Consider the following 14,674-nt stretch of genomic DNA (forward strand, 5'->3'; position numbering starts at 1 on the left):
CACACACACACACACACACACACACACACACACACACACACACACACACACTATATTTTATACCTAAGAAAGCACTTCTATCCACAAAAAATGCTCAGTGTTTTTGACTGGGTTTAAACTGTGAAAGACATGTAAATTACTAATTATGGCCATCAAATCATTTATGTACCTTTAAAAGATATCAATAGTGCTGTTACTAGGCGATTCTGGAATGCTTACTCTAAACTTGTTATTCTCACCCTGATATAAGAGCCAAATAAACTATATGCTTTAAAATCTCTAATAGGATTTCAGTTCTTGGATATTTAGTTTTATAGTCTCTTGGGAAAAGTCCTTCTTTCTGAACTTTAGGGGCATTAAGAAGTAGATGAGTTCAAGTGGTTTAAATTTACATTTATTTTGCATACCAAAGCATGAACTACAGCGGGCTGATTAAATGGCTTCATCTTTCTACTTTGTTATATTTTGGTCACAGATCGTATTTTCTAGTGTCACCTTAAAAGTTTTTCACTCATCCTGGCAATTAACAAAAATGTATCAAGGCTTTCATATACTTTCCACCCCCATTTTCTATACAGTAAACACATCAATATTTGAAAAATGTTAATTCTATCCTCTAAGCACGGGTGTAAAGGCAATTGGGGTAAATAAAAACAAATGCACAGGACCATGAACACCTAAGGTTAAAACATAAAAGTAAAAACACTTTCAAAACTAGAAAAAGTAAACTCTGATTCGTTATTCTTAATGTGTTGAAACTAAAGCCAATGTCATTACTGGGAATTTTGGAAAATATACTTACAAAGAAATTCAGTGACTATGGATTATAGCTTTGTGAAAAAATTGACTTTGTAGTCAATATTTCATCTCAGAGTAATAATTATCACATACTAACCATAAATACGTTTTTTGTTTTGTTTTGTTTTGTTTTTGAGTTGGAGTCTCACTCTGTCGCCCCAGACTGGAGGGCAGTGGCCGCTCCCGGCCACCGCAGCCTCGACCTGCTGGGCTCTGGCGATCCTTCCGCCTCAACCTTCCGAGTAGCCGGAATTACAAGCGTGCGCTACCATGCCTGGCTGATTTTTTGATTTATTGTAGAGATGAGGTCTCGCTGCCCAGGTGGGTCTCGAACCCGTGGGCTCAGGCAATTCACTCACCTCAGCCTCCCAAAGGCGCGGGATTACAGGCTGAGCCACCGAGCCCGGCTATAAATATGGTTTTTATCTAAAGAATGATGCACATATCAAGCCTGGGTCTTCACACCAAGACCAAACATGTGATTTGAATTGTGGGATTAGAAAAATAAGACTCACGGTTTTGCATTACAAATAAGTCTCGTTTTGGCCCGGACCACAATTTGAAGAAATTAGTCAGAAATGTTCTGAGTGAATTTTGATTTCCTTAGGTCATAAAGACTCAAAAAGAGTTGTATGTTCTGTACTGAAACTCCTATGCCGGTGGTTCACAAAGTGTGGCCCAGGGACCTCTGTGGTCTCCTGAGCACTTTCAGGAGGTCTGTAAGTTCAAAACTATTTTCATAATAATAGTATTTGTCCTTCATATTCTCATCATCTCAAGAGGAGTACAGTGGAGTTTTTTAGAGCTTACCTGATGTGTGTGTCATCTTTCTGACCGCTAATAGGATGTTTCTTGTATTCTTGTGTTTAACAGATTTCTCAGTTTTAGTTTACAATAGGAAAATATTGATAGAAAGTAATCCGTATAATCTAGAGCTCTTTGTGGTCCACAATAATTTCTAAGAATGTAAAGGCATCCTTAGATCTAAGAGTCTGAGAACCACTGGTTTATACTAACTATAGAAAGGAGCGAATATTGTATGTTCCATGAAACCCTAAAATACGTCATAAAAGAAACCTAGAATCCTGAAGAATGTGTTTAATTGCTTAATTTTGTCTGCTCTACAATGAGTCAGAGGGCACCACTGCTATAGTGCTGTGTTATTTTAATGAAAGACATTGAAGGTAGCACCAAGTTAGAATCTACTAATACAGTACAAAAATGGAAGTTTGTTGCAGACTTAAAAAAAAATTAGATAGGAATCAGTCTCTACAGAATCTCTACAACTTTGATTTTAGCTCTTAATTCTGCTTCACAGCTGCTACTCACTGTCACTAAGTGTATTGGCCATATCTTTTACAGAATCATAAAATCAAAATGATTAACTCTTTGAATCATATTAAAATAATTAAATTTCTGTTTTAAAAATACTATATTCTTATTGTAATAGGTATCAAAGAGCTAGTCTTTTTTTTTTTTTAGTTGGAGCCCCATTCCTTCACCTAGGCTGGAGTGCTGTGGTATGCATGCTCACAGCCACCCCAGCATCGACCTGCTGGGCTCGGGCAATCCTTCCGCTTCCTCTTCCAATAGCTGGAAAGACAGGTGTGCGCTACCACACCTGGCTAAGGAGTTAGTCATTTTGAACAACAGTTTAACTTGGCCTATCTTCCACATTCAATTTATGAATAGATGTGACAGACTAGAATTTTTAGAAGTGATAAAAGGCAGGACAGCAACTTTAATTTTGGCCCATTGACACACTATGACAATTACATGGGCTCACCCATTCTTTCATATTTTTAAAATTTCATCTCCTTGCTGTTTGTTCATTTATAGAATGATAACTGAGATGATAAACTGCACATTTCTTATTCTGACACATAATTCACATAAATCTGGTTTCACCAGAGCACAAGGAGGCACAAAGCCGTCCCAGGTCCCAGGGTATGATGGAAGACTGAGGAGTGGATGGGCTTTGAGTCCCTCAGTGTTGCCTCTACCAGATCAACCAAATCAGGGCCTCTCTTAGTTGTTTCAGTGGTTCAGTGCAAAAATTAATTACACCCTCCATCTTAGACTAAATAACTGTATTGTTAATAATGTTCATAATAAGATAATTTTGAGATTAGTTCTAGTCTCTTCCATGGGACCAACAAAATCTAATAAAAAGCATGTTACTCTTAGATCATTCTATCAGAAAAATGAGGATAAGATAGTATACTCATTTTCCAGGTGAAGTAACAGAACCCCCCCCCCATAGTGATTTTCTTTTTATAAGAAGTGACATTTCTGGAATAGAATCCTGGTCTCTGACCCACTCCTCCCTTGTCTTTTTTTTGAGTCAAAGTCTCACTCTGTTGCCCAGGCTGCAGTGGCACAATTACAGCTATCACAGCCTCAACCTTCTGAGGTGATTCTTCTGCCTCAACCTTCCAAGTAGCAGGGAGTATAGGTGTGTGCCACCACAACCAGCTAATTTTTTGATTTATTGTAGAGACAAAGTCTCCCCATGTTGTCCAGGCTGGTCTCAAACCCCTGGGCTCAGGCATTCTTCTCTACTTGGTCTCACAAAGTGCTGAGATTATAAGAGCGAGCCACTGCAGCCAGTCCCTGACTCATATTTTTAACTACTAGTCTGTGGCTAAGAATAATCAGAATAACCAAACATTTATATTTTGTAGTTTATACCTTATACCCATACCTTTATTTCATTTTCACCTTACAACAGGCCTATAAGGGTGAAGTTTGTCTACCATTTCCTTTATATCTGAAGTTCAGAGATTTATGGACCAAGGTTGGTCACACATCAAGCAAGTGGAACACTCAAGGCCAACATCTTTGTGTGCCCAAATTTTCAATTACAAGGCTGTTGTTAGGTAATAATTATTCTACTCCACTAAATGTAAGAAATGCATACTGGACAAGAGTACAGCTTCTTTCTTCTCCTCCCCTCTCCCTTCCAATTTTAAACCCCTCAGGACAACAATAACCTGGACATCCATCCAGCTTGAAGCCCAGTGGGAACAGAACATGAATAAAACAGGATTTGGGAGAATGAGCCATGACAAGCGAGGTCAGTGTTCCCACAGTCCAATAAACCTGACCCCTAAGTCTATCATACTGGGTCAGAAGGTCCAATTATAGGTCTGTTCCAGTTCTTTTTATGATTGACAGCAGCCAGAGGCAAAATTACTTTGGTGTCTATTAATCCAGTCTCTAATTTTCCCTTTGCCCCAATACACACAAAGCATCATGGTGGCCCAGGGTGAACGATACTGTGAATCCAGATTTAAAATGCCCTTGTTTCCTGTAAGAATAGCAACTGAGTTCAATCCCAGTCCTCCTCATGAGGACATTACCTGCAGCTCTGTTTGGAAGAAAAACTTCTGTGGACATTGTGTACAGTCATAGATCTTGTCTTCTTGTCCATGGGCAGAGAAAATATGCTGCTGCAACTTGTTTGCTTGAACAAATACTGAAATGATAAAAGAATGGTGAACTTGGGTTATTTTGTTTCCAAATGCCCTCAGTCGATGACTCCCGATGAACAGACAGAGCAGGCCGAACGACACGCCTCCTGGGTGCATCTTACTGCCTGAGACCTGGGAGAGCTGAGTCACATTTGCTCCTGGTGGGGTCTCTGGCTTTTGTTAAGATGCACTCTGCCAAGCACCTAATTCAACCCAAACAGCTCCAGAGTTAAAGTTTATGGAGGCCCTGCTCCCTATAAATCTTTTAAAAATAAAGCCAAAAATTGTCAAATGCACAGCTCTGTCTCAACAGAAATGACTCCTATTTCTCAGCAACCCACAGGTTAAGAAATCATAGATGCCAAAACCCTGTTTATTGTGTTTGCCTAAAGTTATAGCTAGCAAACAGTTCTCTATTTAAATGTGTTAATGCTAAAAATCATATCCCACAGCTACTCTGGGGCACTGTCTATAAATGTGAAACAGAACGGCAGGTAAATTCTCTTTGGATACTTTAAGATCAACTCTGCCTACACACTGAATGCAAGGGTTTCAATAATATAAACATGTTCAATTTTAATGACTACAAAACAAGGCCCTAAGACTGTGTAACAGTTTACCTAGGAGACATACTATTAATAATTAAATTGTATATGCCAGAGGCAGTGTTTGGGTTGGCAGAACTGACTTCTGATGGATGCCTGGTGCACTGTGACCTAAAAAAGTTTGCATCTACAATATTAATCTGTATAGGCAGGGAAAGGATTTATTAAAGATGTTGGCATTTGACTTTGACTCTACTCTAATCATTAAAATTATTCTAATTGCCAGCCAACCTAAAATATTAGAATATTGTTCTTGTGAGTCATACATTTTAATCACATTTCTCATTACCTTAAAAAACTGCTCAGATTTCCTTTCCCACCTAACTCGCTTTATGTTGGAAGGCTTTCTTTTTTTTTTAATTGTTATTTCTAAATTACTTCAAGATACACTAAAACAATTCAGGTCTGTCTGCACCAAAAATGCAGACTGTGCATGATTAATGCACTTTTGTCTCTTTATCCACATCAACAAGAAGAAATGAGTTTTTTAAAATACAGATTTGCAGCTAATCTCTATATAACTTAATATGTTTTATGAGGCTTCTGGCTACAACATGAAAGAACTATTTTATTAGGGATCTTAATTGTGAGGAGACCTATGACCCAGGCCTCCCTTATGAAGACTTATTATGAGCTTTTACAGAGACCCCAGACTCTTGACTCTGTGTCTTAAAATATATATTACTGATGGTAAAAACATAACAATATGTTTTTTAAAAGTATAAATTAGGAAGGTTAAAAAGAGTTCCAAAAGAAAGATGGAGAGTGGCTGATGGAATAAAGGAGCCATACAGGCAAACATTGAAGGCAGAACCATCGAAACACTCAGGTACTATTTGTGCTAGTTGAGGAGTGAACATGGCCCTTCTCTGCTTATTTTATTATAGAACAGAAATCTATAGGCTGGATGCAGTGAAGGTAAATAATCAATGCTTGGAATTGGGCTCGGCAAACAAAGATGTCAATTTTGAGAGGAAATACATCACACACACACACACACACACACACACACACACACACACACACAGAGGGTGCCAAAAAAAAAAGTACACATATTTTAAGATACCTTAAGAGATGTCTGCCATAATCAGAAGAGTTTGGATGCTGATGGTAACCACTTTGAGCACCTCTTGTAATTGCAGAAGTCAAATGTGACTTGTATTCATCTTTTGTTTTCAGTATTAGAATTTGAATACAGTTTTTTCCCTCCTTAAAATGTATACCTTTGGGGGCACCGTGTGTGTGTGTGTGTGTGTGTGTGTGTGTGTGTGTGTGTGTGTGTATGTGTATTTTTCCCCCTTTCCCCATCCCCAACATATAAAAAGGAAACATAGCCTTGAGGAGCTTAACCACCGAGTCCAAGACACACGCAAAAATAATCACAAAGGATTTTACAAAATAACTTTATCATTGTCGAGAGAATACTAGAAATGTGTGTGATCATATTTCAGCCCCCATGGACTTCAAATGATAGTTTCAGATTTACATTTTTTTTGCTTGCTGTTGAAAATTGTAAGGCTATATCATTTAATAAAAGTTTCTTCTTAAAAGTGTAAGTTTATATCAACTTCTACTTTAAAAATCCAATTTCATAGGAAATAAATGCGTCTTCTGTTTTCTAGTTCAAATAATTTTGGGAGAGTCTTAGTAATATCTTTTTATTTTTGGGGGAGAATGTTGTAAAATTCTCTCTGTTTAAGTAGCAGACATGCGCTGTCAACATGGCTGCACTTTTAGTTGAATGTCTTGTGACTAAAAAGCAGCTTTGTGCAGGCAGCCTTAGCTCTGGTAACCTTTTAACATTGAGAGAAAAAAAGTGAACACAACATGGATGTCGTTTTCCAAATGGAAAAGTGCAAACTTCTGAGAGAACTTGAAATGCCATTTGTTCATCCTGACAGTTAACCTTCCTGCCCATGTGAGCCTTTAAGTAGGCTGCAATCAATAATGCTAATAAGCAGAAATCAAACATCTTCCCCCTAAATTGAACTGAAGTCATATCTGTAAAAGGCCAAAGCAGTGGGAAGTATGCTTTGGTAGGAAAGACATGATGCGCTCATAAAACTCTCCTGAGTCTTCCTGAAATAGTCTTCCCACCTGTAAAGCAGACTGGACACTTGAAGGTTCCTCCCATCCCTTCGAAGCTGTGCTCTATCAGGTGACACTGAAGTTTGGCAGGTGAGTCAAAGGTCTGGCTGCAGAGTTTGCATTCATGGTTCAGTCCTTCATCTGTCAAGGAAGATACAGTAATAGAAATGGTGAGGCCTGTCATCTCTCATAGTTTAGTGAGTTAACTATAATTGCATATATTCAACGATTTATATCACCTAACATAAATATGTAATAGTATACATGATTTCTGGTTATTTCACCTTATTGATGAGTTTATATCAATTTAAAACATTTCTGGTATTTAAAATCCAAAGACAATCAGAAGTCAGATTTTGTCTCAGGGCTAATGCATTTTATTAAGCCTTTAAAGTATAATTGGTATATTAATAACAAGGCATTTCTTTTTCTCTAATTACCATAATTTTCTGAGTCCTGTATTTCCAGAGTCCTAAAATAAAAGACTCATGTCTTTCTTTCCCAGTGCCTCTCCTGTGTCTTATCTAGAAGGTGCTAGTAGTTTCTAACTCACAGGTTTTCAGTGGTATTCCAATAGATATAAACTTTCATTTTTTATTTTCAAGAATTTCTGCAATTGTGAAAAATTATTAATACTTATAGTACCCTATAAATACTCTTTTCTCTGCTTTGTATTCCCAGCCCCCTACATCCTTCCCAATTCGATACTCTCTTAACTTTGTAAGACAGTTTCAATTTAGCCCCAGATCCAGACTCTGCCTATGTTTCTACAAAGCACTTTTATGAGCTCCAGCTTGCTTTTGACTCTGAATTTTTCTTTGATATCTTCAGAACAAGATGGTCAACAAGTATTTTTTGATGTGTTAACATTGCTATATAAAGTGGAAAGTTTATATTATAGATAGAAACTGTTGCTTTTTTGTTTTGTTTTGTTTTGAGTCATTCTGTCAGCCAGGCTGAAGTGCAGTAACACTATTACAGCCACTGCAGCTTTGAACTGATGGACTCAGTTGATCCTTCCGCCTCAGCATTCCAAGTAGCTGGAACTACAGGCAGGTGCCACCATACCAGGCTAAATTTTTTATTTTCTTTAGAGATGAGGTCTTGCCATGTTGCCCAGGCTATTTTCAAACCTCTGGGCTCAGGCAATCCTCTTGCCTTCGCCTCTCAAAGTCTGGGATTATAGGTATGCGTCCGTGCGCCCAGCTCATAAAAATGTTTATAAAATTTAAGGATGATCTTAACTTATTTCAATGTGCAATTGTAAAAAATAAAAACCTGGAGCACTAGAACAACCTAGCTAACACTTCTTTAGTGTTTACTGTGTTTCAGAACTGCTTACAGATATGAATTCATTTACTCTCATTAAAACCCTGTGAGGAAAACTACTGTTAGTCCCATTTTACAGAAGAGAAAAATGCAGTCCAGAGAATTTAAGTAACTTTGCTCTGAGTCACAAAGGTTCATAACTGGAGGAGCAGAACTTGAACCCAGGCAGTCTGGATTCAAAGCCAGGTAATCAGGCCTCAGGGTCTGTGATCTTAACAGACACACTGACGTACACACCGGCTAGTTCCAAGACTACTTATCAAGGCGCAGAGGCTGCACTTGAACCTAGTTTGTTATCAAGTTATACTTTTATATTCTTCTGTTTGCAGTGATTAAAAATGCTGCTAAGAAACATCTGTGTCTGATATCCTAAGTCTAGGGAACAAAAGACACAGTCACACTGTGTGGGGTAACAACTCTACTCCAAAGTTATTTTCTTTATTCAAAGACAACATGCATGTGTGAGTTCCTTACCAGTTGATATTACTGGCAATACAAAAGGGCCAATTACAAAGTGAGTTATTATTAGCTAACTAGGAGTGAAATCACTCTATTTGTATTCCTAATCTTTCTCCTCACACAAGTATGAGTCTTTAGAAGCAGAGGATTGGAATTTGTAAAAAAAGAGAAGCAAAGCACTAATTAAGCCACCTAGTACTGTCTACATTTCACAAGAGATAAAAACCTACTCTGTATTTGGGTGGCACAGTAAATTCCTTGATTATAATTATGTAAGAGGGAGTTTAATTGTGCATACTGACATGACAAGGGGTTATACAAAAAGCTTTAGGGATTATATAAGATCAAGGGGTTTTCATCTGCTTCTTTTTTTTTTTTACATCCTAAAGCCACCAAAAAATTTCTAAATTTTAGACATTAAGAAATATAAGAAAAAATGTGCATTGTAAGGAATTGGATTAGCAAGTTTATCATTAATACTTGCTAAATTAAAAAGTTTTCTATTTCCTCAATACTGCATAGTTTTATTTTGAGTAGTAAGAAGGTAACTAATAGTTTTCATCTCTTTCAAAAATTACATCTGTTTTACAAAAAAACCAAGATGTGGCCTATGAATTTGAGCAGGCATACCTTTGTTCCAGAATTTTAAAACTTGCAATACTTGTGAAGTAACATCATGTATAGTCCTGGTGGGTTTTCTTGGGGATAAGGATTGATCTCCACATGAACATAAAGTCAATTATACAAGTTAGAATGTTCTTTAACGTGACATTATTCTTGACTTCGAGTATTTTGTTTGGAAAGATAAGTAAAATATATGTGTATGAGAGCAAGGAAAATGTACTCATCCATTTTTATTTATTTCCTACCCAAGGAAAAGAGAAGCTGCATCCCAAAATGTTAAATAATATAAATTTAGTCAAGTGAATTCACAAAAAGATGACACACAGCCAAAAAGGTATTTATACGTTATCAGTGCACACATTTTTCATGTATTTCACTCATTATCTGTTAAGGCATTAAGTGATGGCAATGATAACAATAGCTCCTAGAATTTTCAGAACTCTCCTTCCAGTTTAAAAGCACATTGTAATGTTGAAAAAATATAGGAAGTTCTACCTGCCTTTTATTTGTAAGTTACATTGTGAGATCTTTTCCATAAACTGATCTCCTAGCTATCTGAATAGGAGAGAAAATAGTATATATGAATTGTTACAAAGCAATTGAGAAGACAAGCAAAAGCCAATGTGCTCTAAGGTAGACAGTGAGAAACTCATCATTCCTCCTGCCTCTGTTCACTTCCCCACCCCCTTCCCCCATCTTCATGTTTGCTTATTACCTCAAGGTCAAATGCATACATAGTGAGACAGAGAGATAAGGGGACCCAAAACATTTTTACAACTGGTTAAGATAATTCATTTTGTATTTATTTTTAGTTAAGGGAGGGATTAGGTAGAAAAAGAAAACTAAATTTATTTATAATAAGAATTTCAGAAGTTTGTCCTCATTCAGAGGCTTTGTTTAACTCTTCTGTTCTATATTCCTTATTTGCCTTTGTGTGGCTAAGAGCAATGTCTTACTTCTCAAAGAATTTCAGAAAACTGGGAGGATCTGGTGAGCTAAGCTCTGTCTTCTTCCAAAATTGAGCATCTCTCCTTCCTTCTTTCCATCTGGTAAAGGGAAACTGTCCTGTTTATTTAAGGCCAGTATTCTTGATGTGATACTATTAACACCTCCAATTCCAAGTGAACCCAAGGCTTAGACTCGGGATTTTGCCCACAAAGCTACAACCTGCACCCTACCTTTCCCTCTCGCCTTCCTAAAGGTGTCAAGTGCTTTAAAAAATGCAAGCAAAACAACCATTTCTGCTCTCTGGAAAGGTAGCAGCTGACAGTAATTGGATAATACAGCCTGACTCATTTATTAAAAAGAGATTCAGAGTCAATTGATTTAATAACCATTACAATATTCCATTAAGGATATAATAGGCTAGTACAGCCCTATTTTTTAATTAAGAATTATAGATGGGATCTTTGAATGAAACTTCTAGATTTTTCTTCTTCTTTTTGCTTATCTATATTCTCCAGATTTTTTTTTACAATGAGCACAATTTGCCTTTGTCGGTTACTTTGAAATTAAAAGAGAGAGAGAGAGGGAGGAAAAAAAAAACCCCTACCTTTTCAATATCCTATTAATAAAGATTGATTACAACATTGAAATTTTAATAGCAAAAAAGTTAGATAGGAAATGAGTAATATTATGAAGGGGAGAAAAACTCCAGTTTTGCACATAAGACTTAAAAGTATTCTAGCCAAATATGTGCAAAAAACAGAAATTAGCACAAAGAAAGGGAGAAGGAAACATCAGAGTACAAATAAGTCAGCTGAATGAGAAGAATCTGGAGCTTTTGGTGTAAACCTGTATCTCTCCAGAACACACACAATATTCTCTACTGGATACTGAGGGAATGCACATGTGTCCAGTGACGTGGGTCTGATGGCTGGGTCAGAGTGGAGCCCTCACCACCAAGAATGTGCTAGAGGTCAGTAACTTCCTGTCCTGGACACAATACAAGGCACGGCCAAGCGTGTTTTGAGCATAATTGGGAAATAATTCTGGATGTATAGAAATTTCAGCTAAAATAATTATTTCCATTTGTTAATCTTCATTTAAGTGTGAACATAAATGTAAACAGGAATCAAGTCTACATAAAAGAGACTGATTCTAATGTAAATATTTACTCCAGTATTAAATGTTTCAAAGGAGAGAGTCTGCATATGTAATTGGAGTACAACCTCACTGACTTAGTAGGAAACGTGATAATCATTTTCAAAATGTTGTGCTCTAAGAAAACAATCTGCTTGTCTAAAGCCAGTTCAAAGGCAAATGATAACTTCTATTCCTCCAATTTCTAAAACCTGAACCTATGTAACTCTTAATCAGCCAATTTTATAGCAGAAGAAATATTAATTACCATTTGGATGTTTAGGCACAGTTTAGGTTATAAGCTCCAATGTGGCAATTGTTAGTTTATCACAAGACACTGACATTTCAATATAAGCTTTAAACAAGAGAAACCCTTTAAGCAGCCTCCAGACTGTGTGTCCCATGTTTATACTCCTTTTCCTTCAATAAAAACAAAAATCTAGAGCAGCTACAAGCAAATGTTCAGTGGTTGACTTACATGCAGCTGTTATCCCAGGAATCACTGGGGGCCCCCTTATATCGTCTGATCAACACTACAGCTATTACTGAGGACCAATTTGTAACAGTTTATAAGTAGAACTCCTTCTCCCATTTACCCTCGAGACTGGCCAGAAGGGTCCTCCAGCCTCTTCCACTGCATAAATCTATAGACTAAAGTCCACAGATATAAACTCCTCCTGGTACATCAGCATGTGGCAGGGGTCATACTTAAAAAAGCTCTGATCTGAGTGGGAGTACACTCTGCCCTCAGAATCCAAACAGAGGAATCAAATGCCCTGCAGTTGTAATTTTTCCAGTTCGAATGTGTGTACCACTATATCCTCGTATATATTTTTAAATCCAAGAAAACTATGCCCTAACCCAATTCCCAACCCCCTACCCTTTACTTTGCTTCTCCTCTTCCCTGAGTTAATTTCCAAGCACACATTTATAAGCTAGGGGTCTGAGGAGTAACAAAGAAAAGCCACACATGACAAAACTCACCCCTTGGCTACGTAGGCTCACCCTAGAAACCAGGAGTAGAAAAATAGGCAGACTGTACTGTAATTTGCCATACACACAGCCATCACATTCTTTCTAGGTCCACAGCACTTGGCCACTATAATTTGTTGTATTATATACTGCACATATGTCACAACTGTAACATAAACACGCTGAGGCGCTAATTTGGCAATGGAGAATATTATTTAGGCTTCAAAGTCTGCCAGTAGATTAGTCATGAAGCCCCTAAAGTAAAACAGAATTTGAAAGTACTGCATATTGTGTGAACCATTTTTTCCCACACCAGTTAAAAAGTTCTGCCCTTATTTTCATTTTTTTGAACAACTTAACATAAAAATGAATGTTGCCTGAAGAATGACACTAGCACCTTCTTGGAGTTTTCTCACTGGCAACAAGGGTTTCTGTGTCACATGAGAAAGGACCATGAGATGTAAGTATAAGACTCTTATGTCAAGAGGGAAAGGGCACTTGGATCATGAGGAAACGAGTACCAGGTACCTAGACTGTCACTTTTCACATTCCAAGTACCTAACTCTTAAGTATCTCAAGAAAAGCCAAATGTTGTACATCCCATGTGCCTCTGCCAGAATCTTCCTTTAAGGACATCTATCTATAAAGGTGCAAGTCTACCTTTAGCTCAGTTACAGCCTGTTTTTTTGGCCAATGGTCTAAGGACTACAATGCCTTTGGACTTCATAAGCAAAGCCACTGATATTGACACTGTTATTTCCTGTCTTGAACTTCTCATTATCAGCAGGGCTGGAGCAGGAAATGATTCAACTGGGGTAGGCTGCATGGTACCCAGCAGATTTTAAAGAGCCCAGGGGCTGCCTAGAGCCCCATAAACATCAGCAGCTTGGAAACTAGCAGGAGGTCCAGGTGGGTAGGGATAGGAGAGGCAGGCAGTGGGATTTCAGATGCTCTGAGATGCAATATCGTCCAATTCCTTGGCTATTATTATAGGTTGTGTGAAGTACTTATTAGAATATTCTCATGTAGGAGAAAACATTGGAATGTTGTTCAAATGATAAACAATAAAACAAACAACCCACCCAAAAAGGTGGCTGCCCTCCAACTTCGAAGACTCGGCAGTGAGATTCTGGCACAGGTGGGAAACAAGGATAAGCACACAAAGTAAGATGCCTTTCAAACCTGACCAGTACATTAGCACCTCTAGTTCTTTTTCTTCTCTATTTTCCAAATCTAAACATGAACCCCATGGTGGGAATTTCAGAGAAAACACTGTGCCAGTAAATAACTGTAAAGGTAAAAAATTTGCCTCACATGTGTTTATTAAATGACAGCAACAACAAGCATCAGTTTTGGAAGGGCACTGAGAAAAACAATTTGAGCCATCCCCTCTCCATATCAAGAAAAAGAAGAAAGTAATGCATGTCTCCTAGTAAAAAGAGTATTAGCCCTGAAAAAAACAAGGGTAGGGATGAGGGTGGAAGTGAGAATTGAGATAATATAACTAAGTCTGAAATATATCTTCCAGGTCTGATTAGAAATCAGAGTTCATTTTTAAAAACTAACTTCTTGTATAAAGCTTTGACTTCAGTGTGTATCACCATGCTCTACTGAAAAGGATCCAGTTCATTTGAACAGTCAATTTTCCTCCTTATTTATATTCACCTGAATCCAGGAAGGCAACCTTTTCTCTTTTAAAACTTTTTCACCACCTAATCTTTAGTGCTGTTCTGTTCTCTGCCTTAACAGAATGTTTGTGGGCATCCAAAGGCAAATGTAAAACATCTACTTCCATTTTCATGACAAATTCAGTGTATGGTAAGATTGGAAATGGCATGTTTCCAATTCAGCAATGCATTTCAGGCTTTTGTCTTGCTTATAAAAAGTGGTGGGTAGCAGTCCAGGACATCTCAATACCAAGAAAGTGTCAAGAACAAGTTTGGGGCTATTCACTAATTCTTGCTACAGTGCAAGTTTCAGGAGTGCAAGGGTATTTGTCTGTTTTGCTCACCAATGTATGCCAAGTACCTAGAATATGGCTCATAGCTCAGACTCCATAAATATTTATAGAATTTAAGAGAAATATCTACTTAGCTAATCCTACATCTAATTTCATCAGAAGAAAATGCCAAGACTAACCTAAAAAAAAATTTATTGTTTGCTGGTTGAGTTTAAAAAGTTTGCTCCATTCCCTAATGCATTAAACCCTGCGCATATAACACAGTAAACTAGCCAAATTCACCT

At 37.5% G+C, this 14,674-nt stretch overlaps 1 protein-coding gene across 1 annotated transcript in view; it reads right to left on the reverse strand.

Moving 5' to 3' along the window:
- Positions 1 to 14,674, reverse strand: part of ZNF521 (zinc finger protein 521) — a 264,956-nt gene that overhangs the window by 24,398 nt on the left and 225,884 nt on the right. The window contains exons 5-6 of the mRNA XM_021709715.1: positions 6,974 to 7,105; positions 4,161 to 4,276 (exon numbers count right to left, since the gene is read on the reverse strand). Of these exons, the coding sequence (XP_021565390.1) occupies positions 4,161 to 4,276; positions 6,974 to 7,105 (248 nt within the window). The remainder of the gene's footprint in view (positions 1 to 4,160; positions 4,277 to 6,973; positions 7,106 to 14,674) is intronic.

This window comes from Carlito syrichta, unplaced genomic scaffold, assembly GCF_000164805.1.
Source record: "Carlito syrichta isolate Samal-C Ts95f unplaced genomic scaffold, Tarsius_syrichta-2.0.1 Scaffold72428, whole genome shotgun sequence".
NCBI lineage: Eukaryota > Metazoa > Chordata > Mammalia > Primates > Tarsiidae > Carlito > Carlito syrichta.